The sequence below is a fragment of the Humulus lupulus genome, chromosome 2 (genome assembly GCF_963169125.1).
Source record: "Humulus lupulus chromosome 2, drHumLupu1.1, whole genome shotgun sequence".
Classification (NCBI taxonomy): Eukaryota; Viridiplantae; Streptophyta; class Magnoliopsida; order Rosales; family Cannabaceae; genus Humulus; species Humulus lupulus.
The window spans coordinates 221,045,491-221,070,946 of NC_084794.1; the positions used below are offsets into that span (position 1 = coordinate 221,045,491).

The 25,456-nt window shown below is 36.2% G+C and overlaps 1 protein-coding gene and 1 long non-coding RNA gene across 3 annotated transcripts; both read left to right on the forward strand.

Annotated features, from left to right (window-relative positions):
* The first annotated feature begins 362 nt into the window (after nt 1-362).
* On the forward strand, nt 363-6,292 carry LOC133818986 (uncharacterized). The gene is made up of 9 exons (XM_062252128.1): nt 363-803; nt 880-1,091; nt 1,916-2,197; nt 2,325-2,447; nt 3,142-3,304; nt 3,866-4,086; nt 5,179-5,215; nt 5,303-5,461; nt 6,040-6,292. The coding sequence occupies exons 1-8, from the start codon at nt 446-448 to the stop codon at nt 5,419-5,421; spliced, it is 1,515 nt and encodes a 504-aa protein (XP_062108112.1). The 5' UTR covers nt 363-445; the 3' UTR covers nt 5,422-5,461; nt 6,040-6,292.
* Nucleotides 6,293-20,527: 14,235 nt separating this feature from the next.
* Nucleotides 20,528-24,752, forward strand: LOC133816541 (uncharacterized). 2 transcript variants are annotated; one of them, XR_009885315.1, is made up of 4 exons: nt 20,528-21,068; nt 21,151-21,229; nt 22,663-22,728; nt 23,789-24,752. It is a non-coding gene; the product is annotated as an uncharacterized LOC133816541 (long non-coding RNA). The 2 variants fall into 2 exon arrangements; XR_009885316.1 differs by lacking the exon at nt 22,663-22,728.
* The last annotated feature ends 704 nt before the right edge of the window (nt 24,753-25,456 follow it).

The window sequence follows — 25,456 nt, forward strand, 5'->3', positions numbered from 1 at the left end:
AAATCTCATTGAGAAGCCATATTTGAAACCGAAAAATTATTGTTTATTTTCTCACAAAACTCTTTTTAATCCTTTTATTTAATTATTGGACAACTTCATTCAAAAACTAAAATTTTTATAAAAGAAATAAAAAATAAAATTTTAATTGTTACTGTTTATAAAAGAGATTACACTATATTGGACCTATGTTTTAACAATGCAATTGTCGTCTAGAATATTTTTTATCAAAATCAAAAAATTTAAGGGTTATATAAATATGTTTACAAAATATATATTAAAAACAAATTTATTCAAACATATAATTGAAATCTATGAAAAGAATTAAAAAAAAAAGGAAAAAAAGTTAATAACCTCACTCCATTCTATTTTGGCAAAGCTACAAACATCACTTAAAAGCAAGAGTAAATTGTAGATTGAGAGTGGGAGAATTAGAGAGGGAAAGAGAATGAATCTTCTTCAGCCATCTTCTTCTTCTTCTTCAATGCAATCTCTCCGCCATGGCTGCACCATCGGAGTTTGGCAACGACCCCCGTCTCATACATCATCTTCACCGCTTTCCAATCTCGCATTTGGCTCTTCGATCATTCACCAAAAGTCTAACTCCGTCGCCTTTAAAAGTGTTTCTCCGGTCCTTCATTCCGTTGCTGCTTACTCCGGTGACAAAGATTATATAGCCGAATCTCCGGCCAAGGCGCTTCGCCGGATTCTTGAATCGCCGGGGATTCACCAGGGCCCCGCTTGTTTCGATGCTCTTAGTGCTAAGTTGGTGGAGAGAGCTGGGTTTGAGTTCTGCTTTACCAGTGGTATGTCCTTAATCTCGGTCCTTTCTAAGTCAGTTATTCAATTAATTCCGCTAATGGAATTTTGTGATTGCTTTAGGGTTTTCGATATCAGCTGCTAGATTGGGGTTGCCAGATACGGGTTTTATATCTTTTGGAGAAATGATAGAACAGGGGAGACTTGTCACGGAAGCTGTGTCGATTCCTGTGATTGGGGATGGTGATAATGGGTATGGGAATGCAATGAATGTAAAGAGGACTGTGAAGTCTTACGTAAGAGCTGGTTTTTCTGGGATTATACTTGAAGATCAGGTATATATATTTATATATATTAAATATACACATACAAAAACACATATTTGTATGTGTGTGTCCGACTTTTTTTTCATGTCATGAAAGTTTGAGCGCGAGACTTTTATTTTTCTAATGAACCGTTATCTTGGTACATGTAAAAGTTTTGATGGTTTTAGAAACTTTTCAGACCCAACACCATATAACCTTTTCATTTGGTTCAAGCTGAGTTTATCTTTTATAATTGGGATTTTTTGTTTGTGTTCAAATTCTGGTTTCATGAATAAAATATAACTGAGTTTGGCATCCACAATAAGATTGTTGAAGATCAATTTAATGTCTTTAAAAATAGAAGAAAAGGGAAGAATAAAGAAGTACAACTTCTCATTTTCACATGAATGTTTAGCACTAGGTATTACTATTAGTGTGAGGGATGAAGTTTGTTTCTCACAATTTAGGAAAACTATAGTCGACAACATTAAAACTGCAGTCCGTCAGTTGCAAAACTTTACTGAAAATTATCATCTGATATAAATTACCTTGTATATATAAGACCTTTGAAGTAGTCAATTGACATTTAAGAAAATGAATGGCTGGAAAATTATATTCACTGTTTTGCGTTGTGTGGTATTCATAATCTTTGATTGTTTGGACTTTTCCTGACCTAGGATCTTACAACCTTGTGATGTTTAGTTTTTAAGTTGGGCTCTTGTCTGAAACACTTATCCTGCATTGGTTTCTCAATCTAATTAATATTTGATATTTCCCTTATCTGAGCTGTGATGTCCACTTTGCAACTTTGTCCCAGCTTAATGTGCAGTTTGCTTATGCACTTCCATTGCAAGGTATCTCCAAAAGCTTGTGGTCATACACAAGGCAGGAAAGTGGTATCAAGAGAGGAGGCAGTGATGCGGATTAAAGCTGCTGTTGATGCTAGGAAGGAGAGTGGATCTGACATTGTTATTGTGGCACGGACTGATTCTCGGCAAGCAGTGTCTTTTGATGAATCACTCTGGAGGTCAAGGGCTTTTGCTGATGCTGGAGCTGATGTTCTTTTCATTGATGCACTAACTTCTAAAGAAGAAATGAAGGTTTTCTGTGAAACTGCTCCCCTGGTTCCAAAAATGGTATGCCATAAATATATATATATAGATATTTTTTGAAATACCAATTAATGGACAATCATTTTCTGTTGAAACTTACAGTATTCTGAAATAGATTGTACTGGTAATGAATTTACTTGATTCCTGTTAGGCTAATATGCTTGAAGGAGGGGGCAAAACACCGATCCTCAATCTTCTTGAACTCGGAGATATTGGATATAAAATCGTGGCCTATCCACTCTCCTTACTTGGGGTATCTATGCAAGCAATGCAGGTTAAGTATCGAAACCTCACTTATATACAAAGATTGCATACTTGGTGAACCAGAAAAATAAGGAGAACAATATAATCTAATGTGGTCCAATTTTTGGACAGTGATCTTTTAACTGAAATTTAATTAAGAATTAATAATTACAAAACTCTAATTCTGGCTTTATGTCAAAGTTAATGGATTATGTTCTGTTGATAGGTTAATTGGATGAAACGTGGAAGTGTAGATTCAGGATTATTTCACATATTGTACTTCAATGCAAACATTTAAGGAAGGCCAACTAATTTGCCTTTACTACGTACATGTTTTTTAATAAAAATTACATGTCCTCAAATTTCATATCTCCAACTCTAATCTTTCTCACCTATCACGAAATACCACATTACCTCATTTTTAGTTATTCACAATAACTGTTTTATTAGTTTTTTATGTATTAAATTATTAATACAAGTGGAGTGATGTGACATTAATAAATAGGGGGCATTGGGAACATGAAATATGAAAGCAGAATACCCTTTATTCCAGTATTTTGTGGGGAAAGAAATTTAACGATTTATGGTTTTATATGCTCAGATTTTAAATGTTGCAGATAACCCTTTGTGGCATGGCATTTATTTGTTTACCTACCAAGAAAATAATAAGCCTGCTACTTCATGAAGGTGATTTCTGTTGATTTCAATTATAACTCTAACTGCAGGATGCACTTTCTGCTATTAGAGGTGGCCGTATTCCTTCTCCTGGAAGTATGCCATCATTTGAAGAGATGAAGGAAATCTTAGGTTTCAATATCTATTATGAAGAAGAAAAGCGGTATGCTACCAGGCCTAGGCCCAGCACAAGTCAGCTATATTCACGGAGAGGTGAGAAAGAGACCTGTTAGTCAAGTAATGTTGTTTATCATGTTAGTCATAGTTGATTTGCACTTGGTCAGTAACAGTTTTAAAAAAATTGAACATATTACTGATTGGGAGTTTAACTTCTCCTTTCTATTTAGTTGATTCTTGACTAGTGCTGAGTAAAGGTAGGATGCAGTATCAGTAGTAATTTTCTGACAACACACAAATCTCCTATTGGGAGTGATTCTTGTCTTGAATGATCTCTGTGTTATGTTCAAGTCAAGATTTTGGCTCCTTGATGACATCTATTCTACTTCAAAAGACTTTAAAATGTACCTTTTATTAAGCCATTTTTCTTGTATTTTTGTTTATCCTTCTATTGCTGATACAAGTTGAGGTGGTTATAGCTTTTTTTTTTCCCCAAAATTTGGAGGATTTCCCCCCTTTTTCCATTTTATTTTCTACCTTTTCTTTTCAATTCTTAACAATTTCTTTTTACTAATAAGAAAAAACCTGTTATAGATTCATACAATATTACCAATACAGAGTCTTTAATTATTATTCTAAAGAATGTTAATTTTTCAGCGAGCAGTAGTATAAATGACATTCAACAGAGGGCTCTAGATAATGCAGAGCAAAGAGATCGAAGTCGGGAAGATCCTGCTGTAGAAGTAATAACTCCTGAAGTATACAATAGCTATGCTGCTGATGGTTCAAGAGATCCTTTTTCTGGGATCTGGTCTCGGACATTGAGAATAAAGCTAACTGGAAAAGATGGATTTGAGAAACTTGATGTTAGGATTCCTGTAAGTCATCTACCCTCTATGGGCTTGAAAAACTTAATCTTGTCACGTGTATTAGCCACTTTATCACAATCATTTATTTAAATATAATCTTGTTTTTTGCTTAGTAAAAAATGTATCTTGTTTGTTTCTTGTATGTCTTTCTTAAATAGAAAGAGAATATTGTACAGTTACACACGCATACAAACATACAGATATTACTATTTTATTTTAACATACAATAATATTTTACTAGCAAACAAAGGTAATTCCCTGTGATTTACCTTATTGTGAACGTTCTGGGTGTCTTATTTATTTAGTTCTTTATTGTAATAATCTGAATATATTCACAATGTATGAGTTGTCTTCTGATTTGTTCCTTCTTTTCTTTTTGCTGTTTATAATTAATATGAATTTTAATTTGTTAATATTTAACCAAAACTGTTTTGAAGATGTTGAAGACAATGAAGAGCGGTTATGGGAAAAAAATTAGATATTGGATGACTATCTGATTATTTGATGCAAAAGAATTTAATAGAGTTTTGTTTTCTGATTTAGCGATAGCAAGGAATTAGAGCTTTCTAGTTTGTGTATTATTATTGTTATTTTCAGTGTGACATTCATTCAAACTTTCCTTGTATTATGTTTGCATTAATACAAGTTTCGTTCCTTAAAAATATGAAACCATTTCCGAACTTATCACTATATGGTACCAAAATCCCATACTTGTGTAAATGTCTAAATAGAAGTCAAGCATGAACGGTTATATAGTGTTTGCAGCTTCATGACTTGCGAATGTGGATTGAATTCAATGTTCTGTCTGCCAAAACTCTAAATATGTTAATCTCCCTCTTCATTTCAAGGTCGTAAACTTCACTCTTCCATTTCTTTTATAACGTTCATGGTTGTTGGATGACAATGCTGCTTTTATTTTTCATGTTTGACTACTTGGGTTTTGATCTTGACTTAAAGTTTTACTGTTTGAACTCCAAGATCCTACCTTGAACCCCTCTCTCCTTGCATTGAAAACAAAATGGCTGATAAAGAGAAACAAACATTGAATTTCAGTTGTTCATCAACAATTGTTAATTTAATTATTTATTTTGGTTCCAACAGGCTGGATTCTTGGAAGGAGTCACCAATATAGTCCCAGGTATTTTCTATTTTATAGCTTGTTGTAAAAGGATTGTTGATTCAGTTAAGTCCTTGAAATCTCAGAACATCTCATTCTGTTATACAGCTTTGGGTGGAGTAAACCTCAAAGAGCTGTTGGATGATGCAGCTTATGAACCAGGAGGGAAACTCTTGTTAGATTTTGATGACACAATTGGTGATCGTATTCAAGTGTTTCTGGAGTGACAACATTGCGACCAACCTTTAACATGTTCACTGCTAAAAGGTTTGGAAATTACCTCTTGTTTGCAAGCAGAATTCAATTGAATGAAAAAACCTCTTTCTTTATTCATCTTAGTTAGCTCAAGAGAAAGAAGCTTTGATATCGAAACAATATAATGTGTTTTTTCTTCTAACAAATCATTGAAACTGGCATTAAGATATTCAAAAGTTCTTTCTAATTCATAAGAAAGCTGACCATTAACTACTTAAGTTAATTAATAGGCATATTATCCATAAGTCTGTATAGATTGATTTAGTCTTAATAATGGACATTGTACCTGCTAGTAATAGGTGAAAAAGTGAAAAGAAAAATATAGGACACTTAATCTAATAACATAGGTAAAATTTCATTGGCCTCGTGAAAACGCATGGAAAACGTTTCATCCAGAATTCAAAGTAAAGACGACGAAATGTATAAAATTTCGGCATGTGTGATGGTAAGAATGAGGAATTGTTTATTTTAGAAAAAGTAAAACCTTGTTTTGATTGTTTTAATTGTTTTTCTTTGACACTTAATTATTTTAATCTCCGCTGTAATAAATTGTCTTTTAGAGAGGATGTAGTAACTTTTTGTGCTTTCAGATGTTTGAACATGTGGAAATTGAAGAAGTGTAATCTACTGGAGCTTGTGACGAATCATACTGCAAGGCTTGGCAAAGGAAATTATGAGTGTTTATAATAGGGCTCACAATCTAAGTTCATGCACATTTCTTCTATATAATTGACACAAGGAAACAAGGATGAGTTTGATATTTAATAAATTGGATGTCGGACTCTCATTGGTGTATATGATAAACGCTTCAAAAAAATAAATGAGTAGAAATACTTGTCTGTACTCTGGAATACTATATATTAGTTTTTTTTTAGAAAAGAAAGAGGAAACTAGAAAAGATTTATAGCTAGGGACATCCCCTCTACAAACATATTTCTCTGCTTTGTCTGGAAAGAATTATTGGCTGAACTAAAACGTTCTAAGGTTGGAACTGCCACTTTTCAAAACAAAATCAAGACATTTATTCCCTGATCTGACCTGACCTGACCTTTGTAATGGATTTCTTAGACAGCCATGGAAGAGTAGTATAGTCCTCAAACATAGCTCTAGCTTGGTGCTTAACCACTACTTGTAAGTGAGCTCTCCCAACCTACAAGCTGGCTTGATTTCTTCAGCTTCTTCTCCAAGCGAGATCTCCTAACCTATAAGCTAACTTGATACTCTGAGCTTTTTCTTAGTGTGCTTTCCCAACCTTAAAGCTGACTTTACGCTTCATCAAAGAGTGACTCACACATCATTTGAAGCCCTAGTAGATCACAACCCACATTTTCCCTTGTTATCGACTTGTTCAATCCCAATTCCAACCCAATCATCTTACTACCGACTTGTTATACAGTTTCTTGACTTGTACCATTAACAAACTTCTTATAATTAAATCGAATATGCTACACCAGTCCTTTGAATAAGTTTCCCATGGAAATGACTTCTCCATTGAGATGTACCTCTCAAAATGTAGCTTTTTTTCCCCTCAATAACAATGCCTCTCTTATGTTGGGAAAATAAGACAAATTTTAAGCGCAGCAAAATAATTAGTAGAAATTTACTTTATGTAAAATTTCCAAACTCACAAAAAGATTTATTTCACTTCAATCTTCAATATTATACATATTGAAACTCGCTCAATCTCTTCACCCAACACCCTTTGCTTCTCATTCTTCAAACTTACTCTCACACTCTTAACACTTAAAATTCACCCTCACACTCTTAATACACCAAACTCACTATTACTTCTCTCTTCAAAAATCCACACTTGCCTCTCTTCAAAAGACCCTTCTATCACATTTCTTAAAAACTCACACTACGACATACACAAAATACATATTCATAGTTGCAGGATTTGGGCATCAAGGCATTTTGGGCAACAAGACACTCATTTACACAAATTAATAATTACCCAAAATTAAAAATTCTATAAATAAAATCATAAAAATATTTGAGTCAATACTCAACATCTTACATGCTCTAGTACCTGAATCATTTTGACGCTTTACTCTTCTAACTATTGATGCTACCTCAATATCTAAAGTCACATGACCTTTATCCTAGGCAAATTGATACTAATGTTTACTTGAGAGCACTTTCAATGGTTTCTCCATTTTACTTTTCAAAATATATCACTAAAATGTCATTTTTCTTTATTTTATATCTAATTTTTATATTATACCATACATTTACTTTTTTTTTCTTTGTTTTATTTAAATATAATATTTTTTATTAATTTCAAATATGAAATAATATGGAGAAAAAAGAGTGAAAAATATTATTAAAAATATTTGAATAATGAATAGTAATATCTAAATGTATAGAGGATATTGTAAGTTTCTAACAATAGTGAAAAATAAATAAAATATAACATTCATTGTAGTGCCTTTTTCATTTATATGTTGAACCGTATTTTTTTTATTATTAAAAATAATAAAAAGAAAGAGAAAAAGAATCGGTGAGGAGAAAAATAATATCTGCAAAAGTAAGGTATAGCAATGGGGAATGAGAAATTTTGATCTTTCTATATCATTATGATATCCAAATTTCTTCTAAAATCAAAATTGATTTTTATGTTATTCATGACTCATTTTAACTTAAGGCTTTATAAACTACAAAATAAGGTTTGTTTTGAGTGGTGGGATTTAAGGAGAATGTGGGACCATACTCAATCTAAAACTCAATTGTACAAAAGGTAGAGATTACCCAATAAAAAGCATGTGGGTCCCATAAAATATCAAAACTTTCCTACTTTACAACCTGAGCCAAATATGGGAAAATCTCCACATTCCCAAAGGTCTCCAAAAGTGATATAACTACGAAGAATATAATAAATTATAAAAATGCACATGACATCATGTTGCTTAGTTTCTCTTCAAATCTTAAATTGAATTTTGTATTTTTCTCGATCTATTTGATCCAGACTTTATAGTAAACAAAAATATCTTTAAAAGTAAGATATAATCATAGATAATATTTAAAATCTTAAAATTTCAAAAGAGTTATTCTGTCAAATCTTCTAAAAAAACATAAATTTTGCTAATCTATAGGAGATGGAAAATTTATGAATGATTTTATATAAAATTCATGTTCAAAATATAAAAAAATGTATAAGCAAATCCTATCTTCATATAGAGAAGCAACTTTATTATGAATGAGTGCATTGGCAGAAGCCCATAAATTGCGCTAAAAGGAAATGGTTTCAGTCCCAAAATGAATGCATGGACTGTGCACCACATGAAAAAAGTTGGAATGAGAAATAAAGAAAAATTTACTGTAGGACTCATTTCCAATCCAAATGTGTCAAATCTCAAATACAAATGTGTATGTTGAACACCAAAAAGTGACAAAATCTTGTCAAAATATTAAAATATTTCTTTCATCATTTGATACATATAAAATCTAATGTTTGTTTGTATTATAGGGCAGTTCTTATGTGCATGCTTTGAAAACGCATGCATGAAGTGGTGTTTTCATTGTATTCTTTTGAAGCTCATATGTTAAAGAGAGAGTGCAGTGTACTCTCCGATCAGACAAATGTGACAAATGTGTGTGCTACACTCGCAAATATGGGAGAGTGAAGAGGGGTACTCATGCGTGGGGCCATGCGGAAAATAAGGGAGATGGTGACACGTGTCACGAGCTGGCGCTTTTTTGTGTTTATATTTACTTTGGGAAATTTCACTTTTTTTCTATACTAATAGGGATAATTACGTAACAATTCTAGCACTAATTACAATTTTAAATTGATGCTAAACATTATCATATTTCCCAAAATACCTCTCTCAGTTTTCCACACCCAAAAAAATCAATATCTCACTTCTCTCTTTTCTCTCTCTCTCTCCCACTCTCACAAAAAACCCAGAGAAATTTCAACTCCCACCTCTGTCGAGCTCACCTCCATCGAGCAAAAAAATCAATATCTCACTTCTCTCTCGGTTTCTCTCTCTCACTCCCACTCTCACAAAAAACCCAGAGACGTTCAACTCCCACCTCTGTCGAGCCCACCTCCATCGAGCCTCCACCTCTGTCAAGCCACCAACTCCGTCGAAACCGAGACCCACGACGAAACCAAGACCCGCTCTCCCATCTCTCCGTCAGAATCGAGACCCACGGCGATTACGAGACCCACATCGACCCATTTCCTCCAAAGTTTGACAATCAAAGGTAAAGTCTCGAACCCATTTCAATTTTTGATAGAGCATATTGTTGAATCTGTGATCTGTGGATTGTGTTCATCATTTTTTGGGGATTTTTTTTCTTCTGGTTTTGCACCAGTAGCTCGATAGGTTCGATATAGATTCGATACAGGTTCGATAATGGCTCAAGTGATATTTGGTAATAGATAAAACAAGCTCGATAGGCTCGATTATGGTTCGATAGGAGCTCGATAGTGTAGGTTTAATAGTTCGATACTTGCTCGATATGAGCTCGATTGGGTAGGTTGAATGGTTCGATACTTGCTCGATATGAGCTCGATAGGGTAGTTGAATGATTCGATAGTAGGCTTGATATAGTTAAGCTCAATGGAAGCTCGACATTAGCTCGATATAAGATCGATGGTATACTAAAGATTAGGTTTAATAGTGGCTTGATGGAAGTTCGACAGAGGTCGATGAATAGATCGATTGAGCTAGATAGGGATCGATAGGGCTCGATAACAGGCCAATATAAGCTCGATGGCAGTGTTTATTTCAGTTTTTGATTTTTTAAAATTTTTTTTTTCCATATTCTATTTGACAATTTGTGTTCTTACCAATTTTTTTTAATGTGTTGTTGTAAATGCCTAAGTTGCTTGTTCCGTTCAGTGATCACTTTCTTGGTCGAGTGACATATCGGGGTAGTAGCACTTTAAATCACATTAAGACTAGGTTTGTGGAGCTTGGGCTGCTTGAAAGGGCTAAAGAATCCCCTTTCAAGCAGTTCTTTTTGGCTTCGAAGTTTAATTTCTCCGGAGTCTTGGTGCATCAACTGTTGTTGAGGAAAATTTCCAGCAACAACGAAGATGAGGTGCATTTCTTCTTGGGGTCGAAGCCTTGTAGATTCGACATCGGAGAGTTTGCCCTGGTGACGGGGTTGAATTTCAGTACCTTCCCATCACTAGAAGAGTTGGAAGGGCATAATCTCAGCGACCGGTTGATAAAGGAGTATTTAAACGATGCTGAGAAAGTAAAGCTCTCACAGGTGGACCATGCTTTCAAGACTTGTACTGTTGTGGAAGATGTGTACAAGCTTGGTCTATGTTTGTTGGTTGAGGGGGTTCTGAATGCCATTGAGGGCAAGTTGCACATTTGGCGAGATATTCTGAAAATTGTTGAGGACGTAGAGTACTTCTTCAACTATCCATGGGGGAAGTACTCTTATAGGAGGCTATTGCAGTCTTGTAAGAAGGATATGGTGAAGCAAAAGGCCAACTATGATGCCAAGAAGGATGCCAAGGTGCAGCAAGAGTCTAAGTACAATATGTATAGTTATGCTCCGGCCTTACAGTACTGGGCATATGAGGCTATCCAGCAGTTTGCGACGAAGTTTGTTGTGAGCTCGGGAAACATGGTCCCGAGGATGCTTAGTTGGTCGCATCGGAGGAACAAGGATTTCACCAAGTCCGTCATCTCACCGATGTTATCGAAGAAGAATGTAAGTTATATATTTTTTTATCTATATGCTTATCTTTTATCATTATTTGAGTTAACCAAATGTTTTATGTTGTTTGCAGTTGATTGTCCTTCCGATGTTGAAGTCTCGACCAGCAGAAAAAGATTATTATTTGTCTTTGACAGAGGGAGATCTTCCCCTTTATCCTGGGCTTGGCTAGGATCCCTCAGAGGCTAATGAGGAGGAGGATGCGACTTTTGAGAAAATCACGGAGATAGTTTCTCAGGCAGCCGAGGCAGCCAAGATATTTGATGATGCTGCCCCGGGGGAGGATGTTGCAGGTCCCACCCCTCCTGTTGCCCCAGCCTTAGCCCCAGCCTCAGCCTTCACCCCAACATCAGCCCCAGCCTCAGCCTCAGCCTCAGCCCCAACACCAGCCTCAGCCTCAGCCCCTGAGCTCACCGACTTGATTGAGAGGTTGGACAGAGTAGAGGGTCGAGAGGAGGCCCTCCTGAAGAACCATTAAGTGATCTTGGACGTAGTCAGTTAGATCCTGAAATTTATTAAGGAGAAACCGAGGGGCTCCAATGAAGATTCAGACTTAGAGTCATTGGATATTCCTCTGGACTATGTTGATGATCCAACTACACCTCCTACCATCATTGTGACACCTGATGTTGGGACTCCGGGAGTCGTTATTGTCAACCCTGAGGACGTTGCTGGGGTTCGGTTTCAGAGGACTAGACGCCAAAGACACAAGACAGATTGGTTTGAGGACTACACTGATCCTACGAGGAAAAGACCTCGCACTGATGCAGCTGTACCAGAAGATGAGGCTACACAGGTGCTGGACCCTCTCAAGAAGCCAGATCGCAAATAGTATAGGACAATGTGCAAGTGGCTGCTTGGAGACATGCCCAACAAGACCCCGACGAATGTAACGATTGAGAATCACGGTCCAGTATGGTTTCTGACGTGGAAGACACCTCAGTCGTGGCTCAATGATGGGGTAAGCCATTTATACCTAATGACTCGATAGTGGTAGAAATTATGTTTTGTTTTCAATATTACAAGTTCTATTTTTATTGACTCGATATGAGCTTGATAAGAGCTTAATGGGGGTTTCCAGGATCGATATGAACTCGATAGTAGTTCGATATGGGTGTTAAATTATGGTTGTTGTTTATTGTTTAAGATTAGCTCGATGTGAGATTGATAGAGCTCGATAAGAGTTCGATATGGATGTTAAATTAGGGTTGTTGTTTACTGTTTGATATTAGCTCGATGGAACTCGATAGCAGTTCGATATGAGTGTTAAAATAGGGTTGTTGTTTACTGTTGGAGATTAGCTCGATAGTAGTTTGATACGAATGTTAAATTAGGGTTTTTTTTTACTGTTTGAGATTAGCTCGTTGTGAGCTCGATAGTAGTTCGATACGGATGTTAAATTAGGGTTATTGTTTACTATTTGAGATTAGCTCGATGGAGCTCGATAGTAATTCGATACGGATGTTAAATTATGGTTGTTGTTTACTGTTTGAGATTAGCTCGATGTGAGCTCGATGTAGCTCGATAATAGTTCGATGTGAGCTCAATGGAGCTTGACAATAGCAATTTATGATGGTCTTTGCTAACTTTTTTTATCGTACTCTCTTTGTAGCATATTGATGCGGCATAACACATGCTTCGTATGCATCGCAAGTATTTTCCCAATATATATCGACAGAATGCAGTTGTGATTAACATGTATTTCTCACAAGTGATACCTGCCTGATATGATCAGTACAAGAAAATTGTCGACAAAACAAAGTATACGTGGGATTTTGACGTTATATCCATGTTAACCGGCATCGAGCATCAGTTTCTGGCATCTTGGGGAGGAGTTGAGGATGTATATTGGCGCCAGAACTATGGACAACAACATTGGTTTGCCATTGAGGCTTCCATTTCTAGTTGGACCCTTATTGTTTACGATTCAGACAACTCAGTGATTAGTGACGCAAAGCTTGAGGAAATTATGAGTCCATGGTGCTTTTTGCTTCCTTCTCTATTAATGCAGAGTAAACTATTTACTGATAGCTGGATGTTGAAGATTCCATTAGCAGGAAAGAGGCCGCATCAGTTCACATGGCGTCGCAAACAGAAACACGAGCTCACTCAGTCAAAGAGAAGGTAACAAACATCATCTTCATACTAAATTTGTTTCTAACTAAAATTATAGTAATGTACACTTAATGTTTACTTTTTTTTACAGTGGGGATCGTGGTGTGTATGCTGTCAAGCATATTGAGCATCTAATGGTCAGCCTTCCATTGGAAATTATCTGCGATGAAAATATGGAGGTGTTCAGGAACAAGTGGACCACAGACTTGTGGTATCAAAATTTGTTACCTTGATGATTGTATATATATAGGGTCTTTACATGTACAGTTTCTTGTTCACATTTTTTATAACTTTCATGGGTTGTTATCGAGCTAATATCAAGCTATATCAAACTGTTATCGAATTTTTATTGAGCAATATCATTTTCATATCCATTATGTAGATGTTATCGAACTAATATCGAGCCATATCGAACCATTATCGAATTACTATCGAGTTATATCGAGCTTCAATCGAGCAATATCATTTGCATATCCATTATAGCTATTATCGAACTGATATCGAGCCATATCGAATCGTTATCGAACTACTATCGAGCTTCAATCGAGCAATATCATTTTCATATCCATTATATAGATGTTATTGAACTAATATCGAGCCATATCGAACCGTTATCGAACTACTATCGAGTTATATCGAGCTACTATCGAACCATTATCGAGCTACGATTTGAAGTCAGTTTAGAAGCTAACATACATATTATCAAGTTCATATCGAGTTTACATCAAGCTTGACATAACTTTTAAGAAAAATCAAATAAAAAAGAAGGGAAAACAAGCTAGGTTATTAAATACAACAAGTCCAAATGGGAAAAAAGAGTTTATAGCCTATCTTTGCATGTAGCCCTGTTGTGGCCAAGACCACCACACATGCTACACTTGCGCTCTTTGCGAATGATTTCGCCACTCGATGGGTAGCGGTTTGTCTTCCTTCTTCCCACCTTATTTGTAACGCCCTGGATACCCCAAGACCGTTACAATGAACCGTGAATTTAACTCGCTACTCGAGTTCTTTGGTTAAAAACGTGCTTCTAGGTGTTATTAATAGGTTAAGGTGGAAAACCAATCAAAAGGGAAGGATATATTTTATTTAAAACATAAAACGGTTCATGGGCCCATCAAAACGTTTACAAGTTATTTACAACTCAAAATGGTCATTACAGTTTAAAATTTACAAACCTGTCGACCTAAGCGGCAAAAATAGGGTAAACCCCCTAGTCCCTCTGAGAACTCATTGGCCGTGGTGGTCAAGCGGCCACATATGTACACATCACCACCTGAGCTCTCCACTCAAGGCTGGGTAAGCTTTTCTTTCCCTTTACCTGCACCACATAGTACCCATGAGCCAAAGCCCTGCAAGAAAACACAATATAGCATGAATATAATATCAACAATGATCATAATAATCATTCAGGACTTTCAGTCCAAAACAGATGAGTTCCAGTTGAAAAGTCACTGTGGTGGGTTCCGTTCCCTCTAGCCACGTGACAATAGGATCACTTGGGATTTATAAATAAGTGATCTTTTCACTAGCTTATCAAGATAGGTGCTCGATGAACTAGTCACCAATATAACCTACCACATGACCATAGAGTCATAACCGTGGGATTCCGCTCCCTAGCCATGTGACAAGCAGTCACCTAAGCCTTAGGCCCTGGCTCTGAGTAACTAGTCCTAGACTAGTCCAGCGCTTATGATTTTCATCGACCTTAGGGTCGGTCCAGCATTAATGCTCCCAGAGTCATTCAACGCTGATATCGATTAGATCTATTCTTTTATCGGCCCTGTGTTCATGATGCTTATGCCGTTTTCCGGCTCTTAGGTCAATAATACGCGACCAGTGCTGACCCTGACTAGTCAGTGTCATACACAAGTAAGCAAGATTTGCTAAGCATTTAATATGCAATCAATCTCCACATTTAACAACCAACATGCCTCTATAACAATCACGCATGCCATATACACAAGGTGCAGTTTTCTTACCTCAGGTTCGAGCGATAAATAATATAAGAACGACCCTTGAGAATGATCAACCTTTAGATTCCTTAGCGGTTACCTAATCATAACCAATTATAATCCATTAATAAAGTAAACCAATAAGAGGTTCACAATCTAAAACCACGCTTCCGGGATCAATCCCTCACTCTCGGGAATTTTAATCTACCCAAACAGGGTAAATGAACCCATCCCCGAGCCTTAAAAGTCATTCCGAGCCCTAAAATAGGCTTGCTGGAAAATGGACCAGTGCTGCAGCCGTATTAAATGGCGCTGAGGCGCTATTTCAAGTCAGAGAGGCCCAGCTCTCTGCCCTGCCTAGTGCTGCTGCGCCAATTATAGACCAGAATCTTTCTGGTTTTTCCTCCTTGCGATTTCCCTTGAAACCAACCCTCCAAACCAATCCTAAACATCCAATTCAATCCCTAAACTTCATCTACATCACACCCTCATCAAAACCCAATCAATTTTACATAAAAACACCCCTTAATTCCCAACTAGCCACATCAAATTCTCTAAGCTGAAAACTATAAAGAAAAACAGAGTATAGCTTAAAATTCATGGATGAAATCCTACATCAAGTTGGATTTGAGTCCTTTCCAATGGATGAACTAAGTCTATAACCTCCAAGCTTTGATATCCTAGCTTGATTCTTCAATTTGGGATCAAAAACTTCAAAGGAGAAAGAGGGAAGATGATGAACGTGTGTAGCAAGAACAACACTTTGTTTTTGGGTGAACTTCTACAGCCTTCAAAGCTAATATATATCCTAGGGGTGAAATGACTATTTTGTCCCTAGGTCATCTAAAAGTTTCTAAAAACTCCCAAGGGTAAAATCGTCATTTCAAACCTATTTCGTTAATCATAATTAACACCCTCCAATTCCCGCTATTCCCGAATACCAATAATTCAAATCCCATTACCCTTTTATTCCCGACAACGTTCTAATCATTAAAATATCCCGAGACTCACCCCGAGCCTCGAACTTAATCCCGTTATGACTAAACCGCTACTTGATATTCAAAGATCGTCTCATGCCGAATAGCTCGAACAAATCCATATTATAATGTGGCCTCAACAATATATCACCGACATGCATACAAATATACAATTACGCCCTCAACGGGCCAAATTACCAAAATACCCCTGTCATGAAATGCAGACCCACATGCATGCATTTAACATCATATTATAATATAATTCACATAAACATGCATATAACAGTTTAATGGCATAATAAATCAATTATGGCCCTCCCGGCCTACTAATCCAACCATTAAACCACATTAGGGATTTCAGGGCATTACATTATTCTTCTTCGGTTGACCAACTGGTTATTTTTCAATGGGAACCCCAACTTGCATTTTCTCTATTTTCTCGAGAACTTCCCAACCATCCTCGTTGCCAGTTGGGTAAATTGTTTCTTTGTAAGACTCCCTCCACATCTCAGTAGTGTAATATGGTGAACACAGTGACTAAATGTTGACACCGCGCAAGATGGCCGAAGCCACACCATGAACACAAGGGTAACCCATTATTTGAAACTGGGCACAGGAACATGATTTGGTCATCAAATTCACCTCACCATCACCTTCTGGATCTACCACATGAAATTCAAACTGTCCAAGATGATGGAATTTCAAGTACCTTGCATCATCCGCAATGCCTGAGAAATCTTTCTCATATATTGTTGCTCATTTGGATGTGCACTTCTCTACCTCCTCATGACGTGCAGCAAACCATGAATGAATTGTGAAACGAATGAATTCCACAAAAGTAGTGACTAGGAAGGTTCTTGCGTCTCTGGTTTTGTTGTTGAAACTTTCAGCATAGTTGCTTGTCATTACATTGTATCGATTCACAGGAAAGTAAACACGAGTCCACTTATCAAAGCCAATACCCTCGAGATATTGAGCTATGGCAGGATCCATTTGCTTTATATTGTTGAAGAACCTGTGAAATTTTGACTTCCGAAATGCATATGCCGCACTCCACATCCCCTTGTGACAGTGACCGGTCTTGAACTTAGCGATTACATTCATACTTATGTGATGGTAGCATGCGCCGTGGTAGGCATCAGGGAAGACCAACTCAAGAGCATGAATAATGTTAGCATGCCTGTCTGATACAAAATACAGATTATCAACAACTCCAATGGCTTCCTTCAATTTCATCATGAAATATTTCCAAGAAGCATGATTCTCACTGTCAATAATCGCGAAAGCAATTGGATAAATGTGGTTATTCGCATCCAATGCGACATCACACAACATGTGGCCACTGTACCTTGACTTCAAGAAAGTGCCGTCCACACATATAACAGGACGACATGATGTAAATCCCATTCTACAAACTCCAAGTGAGAAGAAACAGTAAAGAAAACGACTATCATCTGTGACAAAATCAGTTATTGTACCTAGATTCTTTTTCTACAGCATGTACAAGTAAGAAGGTAACTTGGAGTACAATTCTTCAGGTGTCCCCCTGATATAACCGAGTGCCTTCTCTCTACATCTCCAAGCCTTCATATAACTCATATCGATCCCAAAATTATTCTTCATATCCTCCTTTATGCTGTTTGGTGGGTAGCTAGTGCCATTAGTAGCATATTTGTTCTTGATAAGGTGCCTAATGACAGAAGGTGCTGCTTGACGGTGGCCTTTTTGTCGCAATTCTAGTGAGCAAGTATGTACACTATTATAAACAGTGATCTCAAACATCTCCGATCACGCTACTTTTTTCCCTCTTATTCTCTAACCATAATCAGGATCCTTGCAGATGATATACAACACATCAGTACCAGACTTCTTAACCATAAACTCAAAATTATTCTTCATTGCGAAGAGAGCCGCTTTGATTTTCAATTCCATCTTGTTCTCAAAAGTCTTCCCAAGATGTAATTCCCCCAACGCTACACCGGATGATGGTGATTCAGAACAACTAGAAGCCATGATATCTTCTTTTGTAAACATGAGAGCACTCCATTTTCTGTGATCTTCTGTTGAACATATTGGATTGTTCCCTGTATAGTTATATTCTGTTCCCAGGGCGACTAGAGCTGGTGCCAGGTGTTTGACGTCCTTGACTTGGTGGGTTCGCCCGTGCAATATGACGTATTGGTTGTTCTTGCGCTTGTTCTACTTGCAAATGTTCAGCTACTGGATCGTCATTCACTGAATTGTATCCTAAGTCCTCATTATGTTCAGCTACTGGATCGTCATTCACATAGGGGTTGTACTCATACTGGTTGTCCCTCAGGTCACCAATAGGACATCCTAAAGTACTGGCTGCTCCCTCAGGTTCGGGAGTGGAATATGGGTCTGCAATGACAATCTTTTTAACAGGAGTGACACACAAGGCCAACCTTTCTTTAGATGTTACTCCTAAGAATGCACAGACACCAAGATCCCTTTCAACATGAACTGGTGTAAACGGTTGGTCGCCGCATGTGTAAGGAACCTCCAATTTCAACTCATACATATGTTTATCAACTTTAAGTTCCTTGTGAAATATGTCAAGAAGTTGCAAGTACGTTACAGTATCCTCCATCGGTATCACCATGCATTGAGGGTCCTTGAAAATCTACTTATTCCCTTGTAATTCCCAAACACCATTGTAGGATACAAACACGTAGACAATAGAACCTGTGTTGGAAAAAAAAACATTGAAATTGTCAAGAAAACTGTCATTTTTTTAGAAATTCATGAAAAAAGAACATTATCGAGCTTTATCGAGCTATCATCGAACTTTATTGAGTTAGCATCGAGCACACAATCGAGCTCTTATCGAGTTAGTATCGAGCTACCATTTCTTAAATCGAACATAAAACCTAACCAAAACCTCCATCGAACCTTATCGAGCTCCTATCGAGCACATATCGAGAAAACAACTACACCAAATATTGTAGGGTCCAATCGAACCCTTATCGAGTTGCCATCGAGCACAATCGAGCAACAAAACCTAAACCTATCGAGCTATAATTGAGCTACATCGAGCTCATAAAAGACCTTCTTCTACATACCATCGAGCTCATATCGAGCAAAAAAGTTGTAGAAAATCCAGAAAAACGCAGATCGCGGAATCTCTCTAAAAAACCCAAAAAACACACCAATATAGGCTCAGATTTGTTCAAAATAGCCAAAAAAATGTAAACAAATAATACCCAACACATAAAATGTACAATCTTATTACCCATGGTTTTTCTCCTCCAAAAACTCTCAAAATAGATGTTGCCTTTGATATTGACGACTTCACAGAGACAATGGAGATGGCTAACAACGATTTTGACAAGAAAATCATACAAATCTGTAGGTTTTAGGGATGATTTCGTGAGAATGAAAGAGAGAGAGGAAGAGAGAGGGAAGAGAGAGGAAGAGAGGGTTTTAGGATTTTTGATATAATGGGAGGGGTATTTTGGGTATGAGATGAATGTTTAGCATCAAATTGAAAAGATTAATAGTGCTAGGATTTTTTAGTAATATTAGGCATTATTAAGCATTATTTTTGAAATTTCCCTTTACTTTTTTATTTCCTAGTAATTTTGTTAACATGTTACAATAAAAATATTGCTATTTTTTTTTATTAAAAAATGTTATCCCCAAAAATTGGAGATCAATGACGTGGCAATAAAGGTGACAAATGGCAGTACATGGTCCGTAAAAGACACATTAAATAGTCAATAGATACATTGACTCCTGAGAGTTGTGATAAAGTGACCCGGTAGACTGGTGAAGAGTTTGGACTGCTTGAAAGATGTCATAACCAAGCCAAGTGCATCCTAGGAGAGCTAAGGAGAGTGCATCTTAGGAGAGCTAAGGAGAGTGTATCCTAGGAGAGCTAAGGAGAGTGCATCCTAGGAGATCCCAAGGATGTGGTCCGAGGAGAGCCCAAGGGACTTTGGTCCGAGGAGAGCCCAAGAGAGTGGTCCTAGGAGACCCCAAGTGTAACGTCCTACGTTTTCGGGTACCTTTAAACGACTCGGGTCGGTATTTTTCCCCCGGGTTAAGAATATTATTTTAAATAATATTATATTTTGTTTGTAAGTATTCCATGAGTTATTGCTAGCCAAAATATGAATTTTGTGATTTTAAAAGTCAAGATAAGACTTTCGGTCCTGGACCGACACAAAAACCCTGATCGGGTAAAAATCTCGGAAAATAAAACGAAAAATCATGGCAATTATATTTTGGGCATAAAATACATTCATAAAAGTTAAAGTTTGGTCAAAAATAATAAACCTAAAAGAAAATGGAAATTTTAAGGCATTTTGTGTTAAATGCCTAATTTTGCCGAAATGGGGAATTTTATTCCATGAATGGACCTTAGGTTAAATTTTATTATGTGATTAATTAAATTAAATGTGAGAGACATTTAATTTAATTAATTAATGTTAAGTTTGGTGATTAAAACTTAATAAGAGTGAAAAAATGTGTCAAAAGTCAATTTGGACTTTTCTTCTTATAAACCTTTATTAACCTTTATAAAAAAATAAAAAAATAAATAAAAAAAATTAATGGTCACATATATGGAAAATGGTGGCTGGCCATGTGCTATTTTAGAGTGGTGTGAACCCAATTTTATAAAATTCAAATCCCATTTAATTAAGAAGTCAAGTGGGCAAGTGGGTAGAAAAGCACTCAAGTGTTTTGTGATATTTTGAAGAGTTGTGTGAGCCATTCTAACCCCCAAATCCGACCACTCTCCCTCCCTCATTCACTCTCATCTGATTTTTGAAGACTCTCTCAAGTTTTTTCTCCATTTTCAACCCCAAGAACACCAAAGAAACTTGGAAGCTAAGTCTTGGTCTAGGAAGGGTTTTCCCTAAGGTAAAGTTTCATTAATCTAGACTTTTGTCAAGTTTTAATCATAGAGTTTCAAATAGCTAATTACCTATGTTGTTGGAGGAAGTTGGTTAGGGTTTTTGAAAGGTTTTGAAGGAGTCAAAGCTTATAGGAAGGTCCAAACCTTAAGCAAGAACACCAAAGAGGTAAAAAGTTTACTTTTGATGATTTTGTTGTAGGGTTTTTAGTTTTAAGCATTATTTTGTATATCTAATGCTTAGAGTTTCTTGTTGATGATGTAATAAGGTTATGGTAGTTGTTTAATAATTTTTATGATGCATGTGTATTGATTTTTGAAAATGGGAACCAAAACCCCCAAGGGTTTTGTAGGATACCCTAAAACAAAACATGTTTTAAGCTGTGACTTCCAAGGGGTCAAGTAACCACTGTATATTGTTTTTGTAAAATTAAATTGTACTGTTATGTTGTTGAGATTGAGTACATAAAATTGAGCTTTTGAAACACTAAAAAATGTTTAGAAATGAGTAAGTTATGCTATTTCAAAGTTTAGGTAAAAAACTGTTTTTTCGTATTATCATTTTCGGAACCAAGTTTGGACAGCCACTGTATAGGGCAAATGAACCCATTTTTTTCTAAAATTTTGTGGACATATTTCTGGCATAACCTATTAGTCCACTGTAAAATTTGGTAAGATAATATTGAACGGTTTGAAAGTTATTAACTGTCAAAGTCTGAAAAAAATAAGGACTTGAAAATAAGGTCATTTTTACCTCATTGTTGGAAAATGATTTCACCAATAAAAAATGCTCATGTTGACCTAAGATTTTACAAAGACCTAAATGACATAACAAAAATGGAATTGGGAAATTTTGGTAACAATTGGGTAAGTAAATTTCAAGTTATGAACTAACGAAGTATGTAGTTAAAAATGTGAAAAATAGGTTTTTCACACTTAGTGTAAAAATGAGATTTTGGAACATAAGGTAAAAAGTAAAATTTTGTTTATTTCAAGATATAAATTGGTAAGTCTTGAAATCATATTTTCACTAAAATTACCCCTTTGAGTTTAAATGAATTATTTTTCTAGTAAGTAAAATTGATTAATTGCTTTTGGGAAAATTAATTAGTCAAGATGAGAAATTTATAACGGTTTTCCTAATTAAGACAAATTAGGCAATTTTCTTAAAACGGTTTTTAGATATTAAAACCTTAAGAAAAATAAAAGGAAAATTTAAAGAGTTTATTTTCTTTAAAAATAATTAAGGAATTTATTTGTATTTTCTGGATATAATACCGGCTAAAATCTTACATATTTTAACCGACTAGTCGAAAGTGCGGGTTAATAGTGATACCTTGAAAGAGTAAGATTTTTAGCGGGTTGTGAGGAAATACCATTGTGATACCCGAGCCTAGGTATCGAGACCTTAGGATAGGTCTCCCCGAGACTTAGGGTTTAGTCTCGAATATTTTGTATGACTTTCCTTAATAGGTTTAAAACCAAATAAGGATTATAAATCCTTACAAATGACTTTTATTAAAATGACCCAACTGCCCAAAATAATAATAATGAATTATGAGTGCCATAATTAATCCGAGTATACTGTATGGATAACTACAGTATTGGCTAAGCGTAACTGGACTGAACGTTGGAGGGTGAAAACCTGCTGAGCGCTAAGGACTCCAAGTAAGTCAACTTATATTGTATGGCTGCAACATGAAATGATTATTGTCTTGTATGTTAGTATAGGGATACATGCATATATATAGGCTGTCATAGAAAGTTGCTTAGAGACGTTAGTCTAGTGAGTGCTGATTTAGAAAATATGAACGGTAGAAGTCCGTCATATCCTAGACGGTTGATCCCCGTCACACTGCTTGATTTTATTTATGTCCGGTTCATTACCGCGACGAGTGGCCATGAGATGAGGATAAGCTGGTTAAACCTAGGGGTGCCAAGATAAATGGGACCTAGGGGCCCTCATGCTTACTTAATCATTGGACGGTTAGAATCCGAGCAAGTGCTCTGATAAGTTATTCCCGGATAGCAGCCGTGAATATTGGCCATTCCGTGAGAGTGCCTAGAGGTACTAGGGGTTGCCAAGATTGAGTGAGGTTGAACACCCTAGGGGCAGCTGCTCACCAGCACCACTGATTAACATAGAAGTCTCCGAAAAATCGTGTAAATTGGATTACACTCTTGAATATGTAGCGATGCCCTAGGTAACACGATAGTTACCCTTGATGAGAATATTTATTGGCTAGATCTTAGTGTGGGGACTCAGTTCTCTTTTACAGATTAACAATTATGTTGGAGGGCGCGTTACGCATGAATTGTTGGAAATTGTCGAGCGTTGGTCTCGAATTATGTGGTGATATAATATATCTGCTTGCTCTGGGATTTTCTGAGTGTAGGGATATAATTGTTGATAAGATATAGTTGCGATATAATATATCTGCTTGCTCTGGGATTTTCTGAGTGCAGGGATATAATTGTTGATAAGATATAGTTGTGATATAATATATCTGCTTGTTCTGGGATTTTTCTGAGTGCATGATTTTATCTAGTTACGAATTAATTTATCATTGGTTATCAGGCATGACCATAAGTTTTCCAGGACGCTTTAGTGTTCTTGAAATTGATTGTGTAGGGTCCGGATGGGTCCGGATCCCTATTTCTCTATCTGCTTTGTTTGGAAGTTGATCTTACTAAGCGTTTTCGCTTACCTAGTTGTTTCATGTTGTAGGTAAGAGCAAGGGCAAGGCAGAGCAGTGAGCGCTGGAGTCTTCCTTGCAAATGTACATGTGGACCGACCTTTTGGGAAGCCTTTTTATTTTTGGAAATGTTGTGTAATTTTCCTAAACTAGGCTCACTCTAATCTTTATAAAACATGTTTGTAACTAAATGTTAAATATGGCCATACGACTTTTTAAAAAGTTTTTTTTTCTATGGGTTTTTGAGACATTTTGTTAAATGAAAACATTTATATTTCTGCATTATCGAGTCTTGAGAATCTGGGTCGTTACACCAAGGATGTGGTCCGAGGAGAGACCAAGAATTTGGTCTTTATACATATGTCCAGCAAGTGCATGGTTGCCCAAATAAAAGAGTGCCATGTTAGAGGAGAGATATGGCATGCTAGAGGAGAGTGCCATGTTAGAGGAGAGGAGTGCATCTCCTACCACCATGCACTTGTCCGACCCACAAAAACATGTCCTACCACCATGCACATGTCCGACCAGCACTTGCATGGGTGGTCAGTAGGAGGTGGATCAACTAGCTAGAGGAGGACTCAGTCAAGATTCCCAGAAACAACTTCAACAAGATATGCGGGAATCTCTCATTCTTCCCACAAATGGGGGGTGTTACATTTTGAATTTTGAATGTTTCTTTGTAATTTAAATGTAATAAATATAATAAAATATCTCGGTTCTAGGGGATACCGTATGTATGACCCTAAGCCTATAAATAGAGGGCTTATGGGATGAGAGAGGGGCTTCTTCTGCTTCTTCTTTCTAGAGAGAGAAAATTTGGGTCTGAGTATTCTAGAGAGAGAAAGTGCTGACATTTGAAAGAATTCTTGTATTTTTGCAATCTGTACTGAAGAAACTCAGTTGGCTCAGTCCATCTGATCTTGAGTACGGATCTATAAATCACAACTCTAAGTGGATTAGGCTATTACCGACAATCGGGGCTGAACCACTATAAAATCTCTTGTGTTATTTACTTTTCTTGATTAAAACTGTCTGTGTTATTTAAATTATCTTGAAGGTTTGTCATATTTGATGTTCTCACGTCGTTGGCTAAAAACACAGTCAACAAAAAACATAAATAATTGTAAAAAAAATACTAGAGAGATAGCACTCTAAATATAGAAATTCCAACAAAAAAAAAAACTATCAATTTAAATTATAATTTTGTTTTTAAGAGATTAAAAAAAGCTTAGAAATAATATAGTTTATAAAATAATCTTAAAAAAATTTCAAAAAATAATAAGTGAAAAGATAAATAATCAAGCTTCTCTCATATATGACCAGCTTCTTAAGATTAATTATTGTCTTAAATCCCAACAAAAAAAGTTCATAAATAATTTAAGAAAGTCAACTCATGTCATGAAGAGAATTGATAAGGTAAGAAAATAGAGGAGAATATAAAATACAAATATAGACCAATAAGCTTACCATACCTAGCTAGCTAGGTGAAACCAAATTGTGTACTACTTGTGTTCTTTTTTTTTTTTTTCCTTTACTTCACATTTTTTTCCATGTTAACTTTTGATGCTATACGTGTAAAAATTGTGTAAAAATGATGAATTGATGATATCTCAGTTTCGAAGTATAGAGCACAACTTTATAAATCTATTACTTTTTTCTTCATACAACATATCTCTAGTATTATAAATCTCAGGAAAGAG

Bases quoted from the DNA above. Each gene is read 5' to 3' on its own strand.
- LOC133818986 (XM_062252128.1), top strand. From the start codon at position 446: ATGAATCTTCTTCAGCCATCTTCTTCTTCTTCTTCAATGCAATCTCTC. The intron at 804-879 runs GTATGTCCTTAA...TGATTGCTTTAG, and splicing joins TGAGTTCTGCTTTACCAGTG to GGTTTTCGATATCAGCTGCT. The intron at 2,448-3,141 runs GTTAAGTATCGA...CTCTAACTGCAG, and splicing joins TATCTATGCAAGCAATGCAG to GATGCACTTTCTGCTATTAG.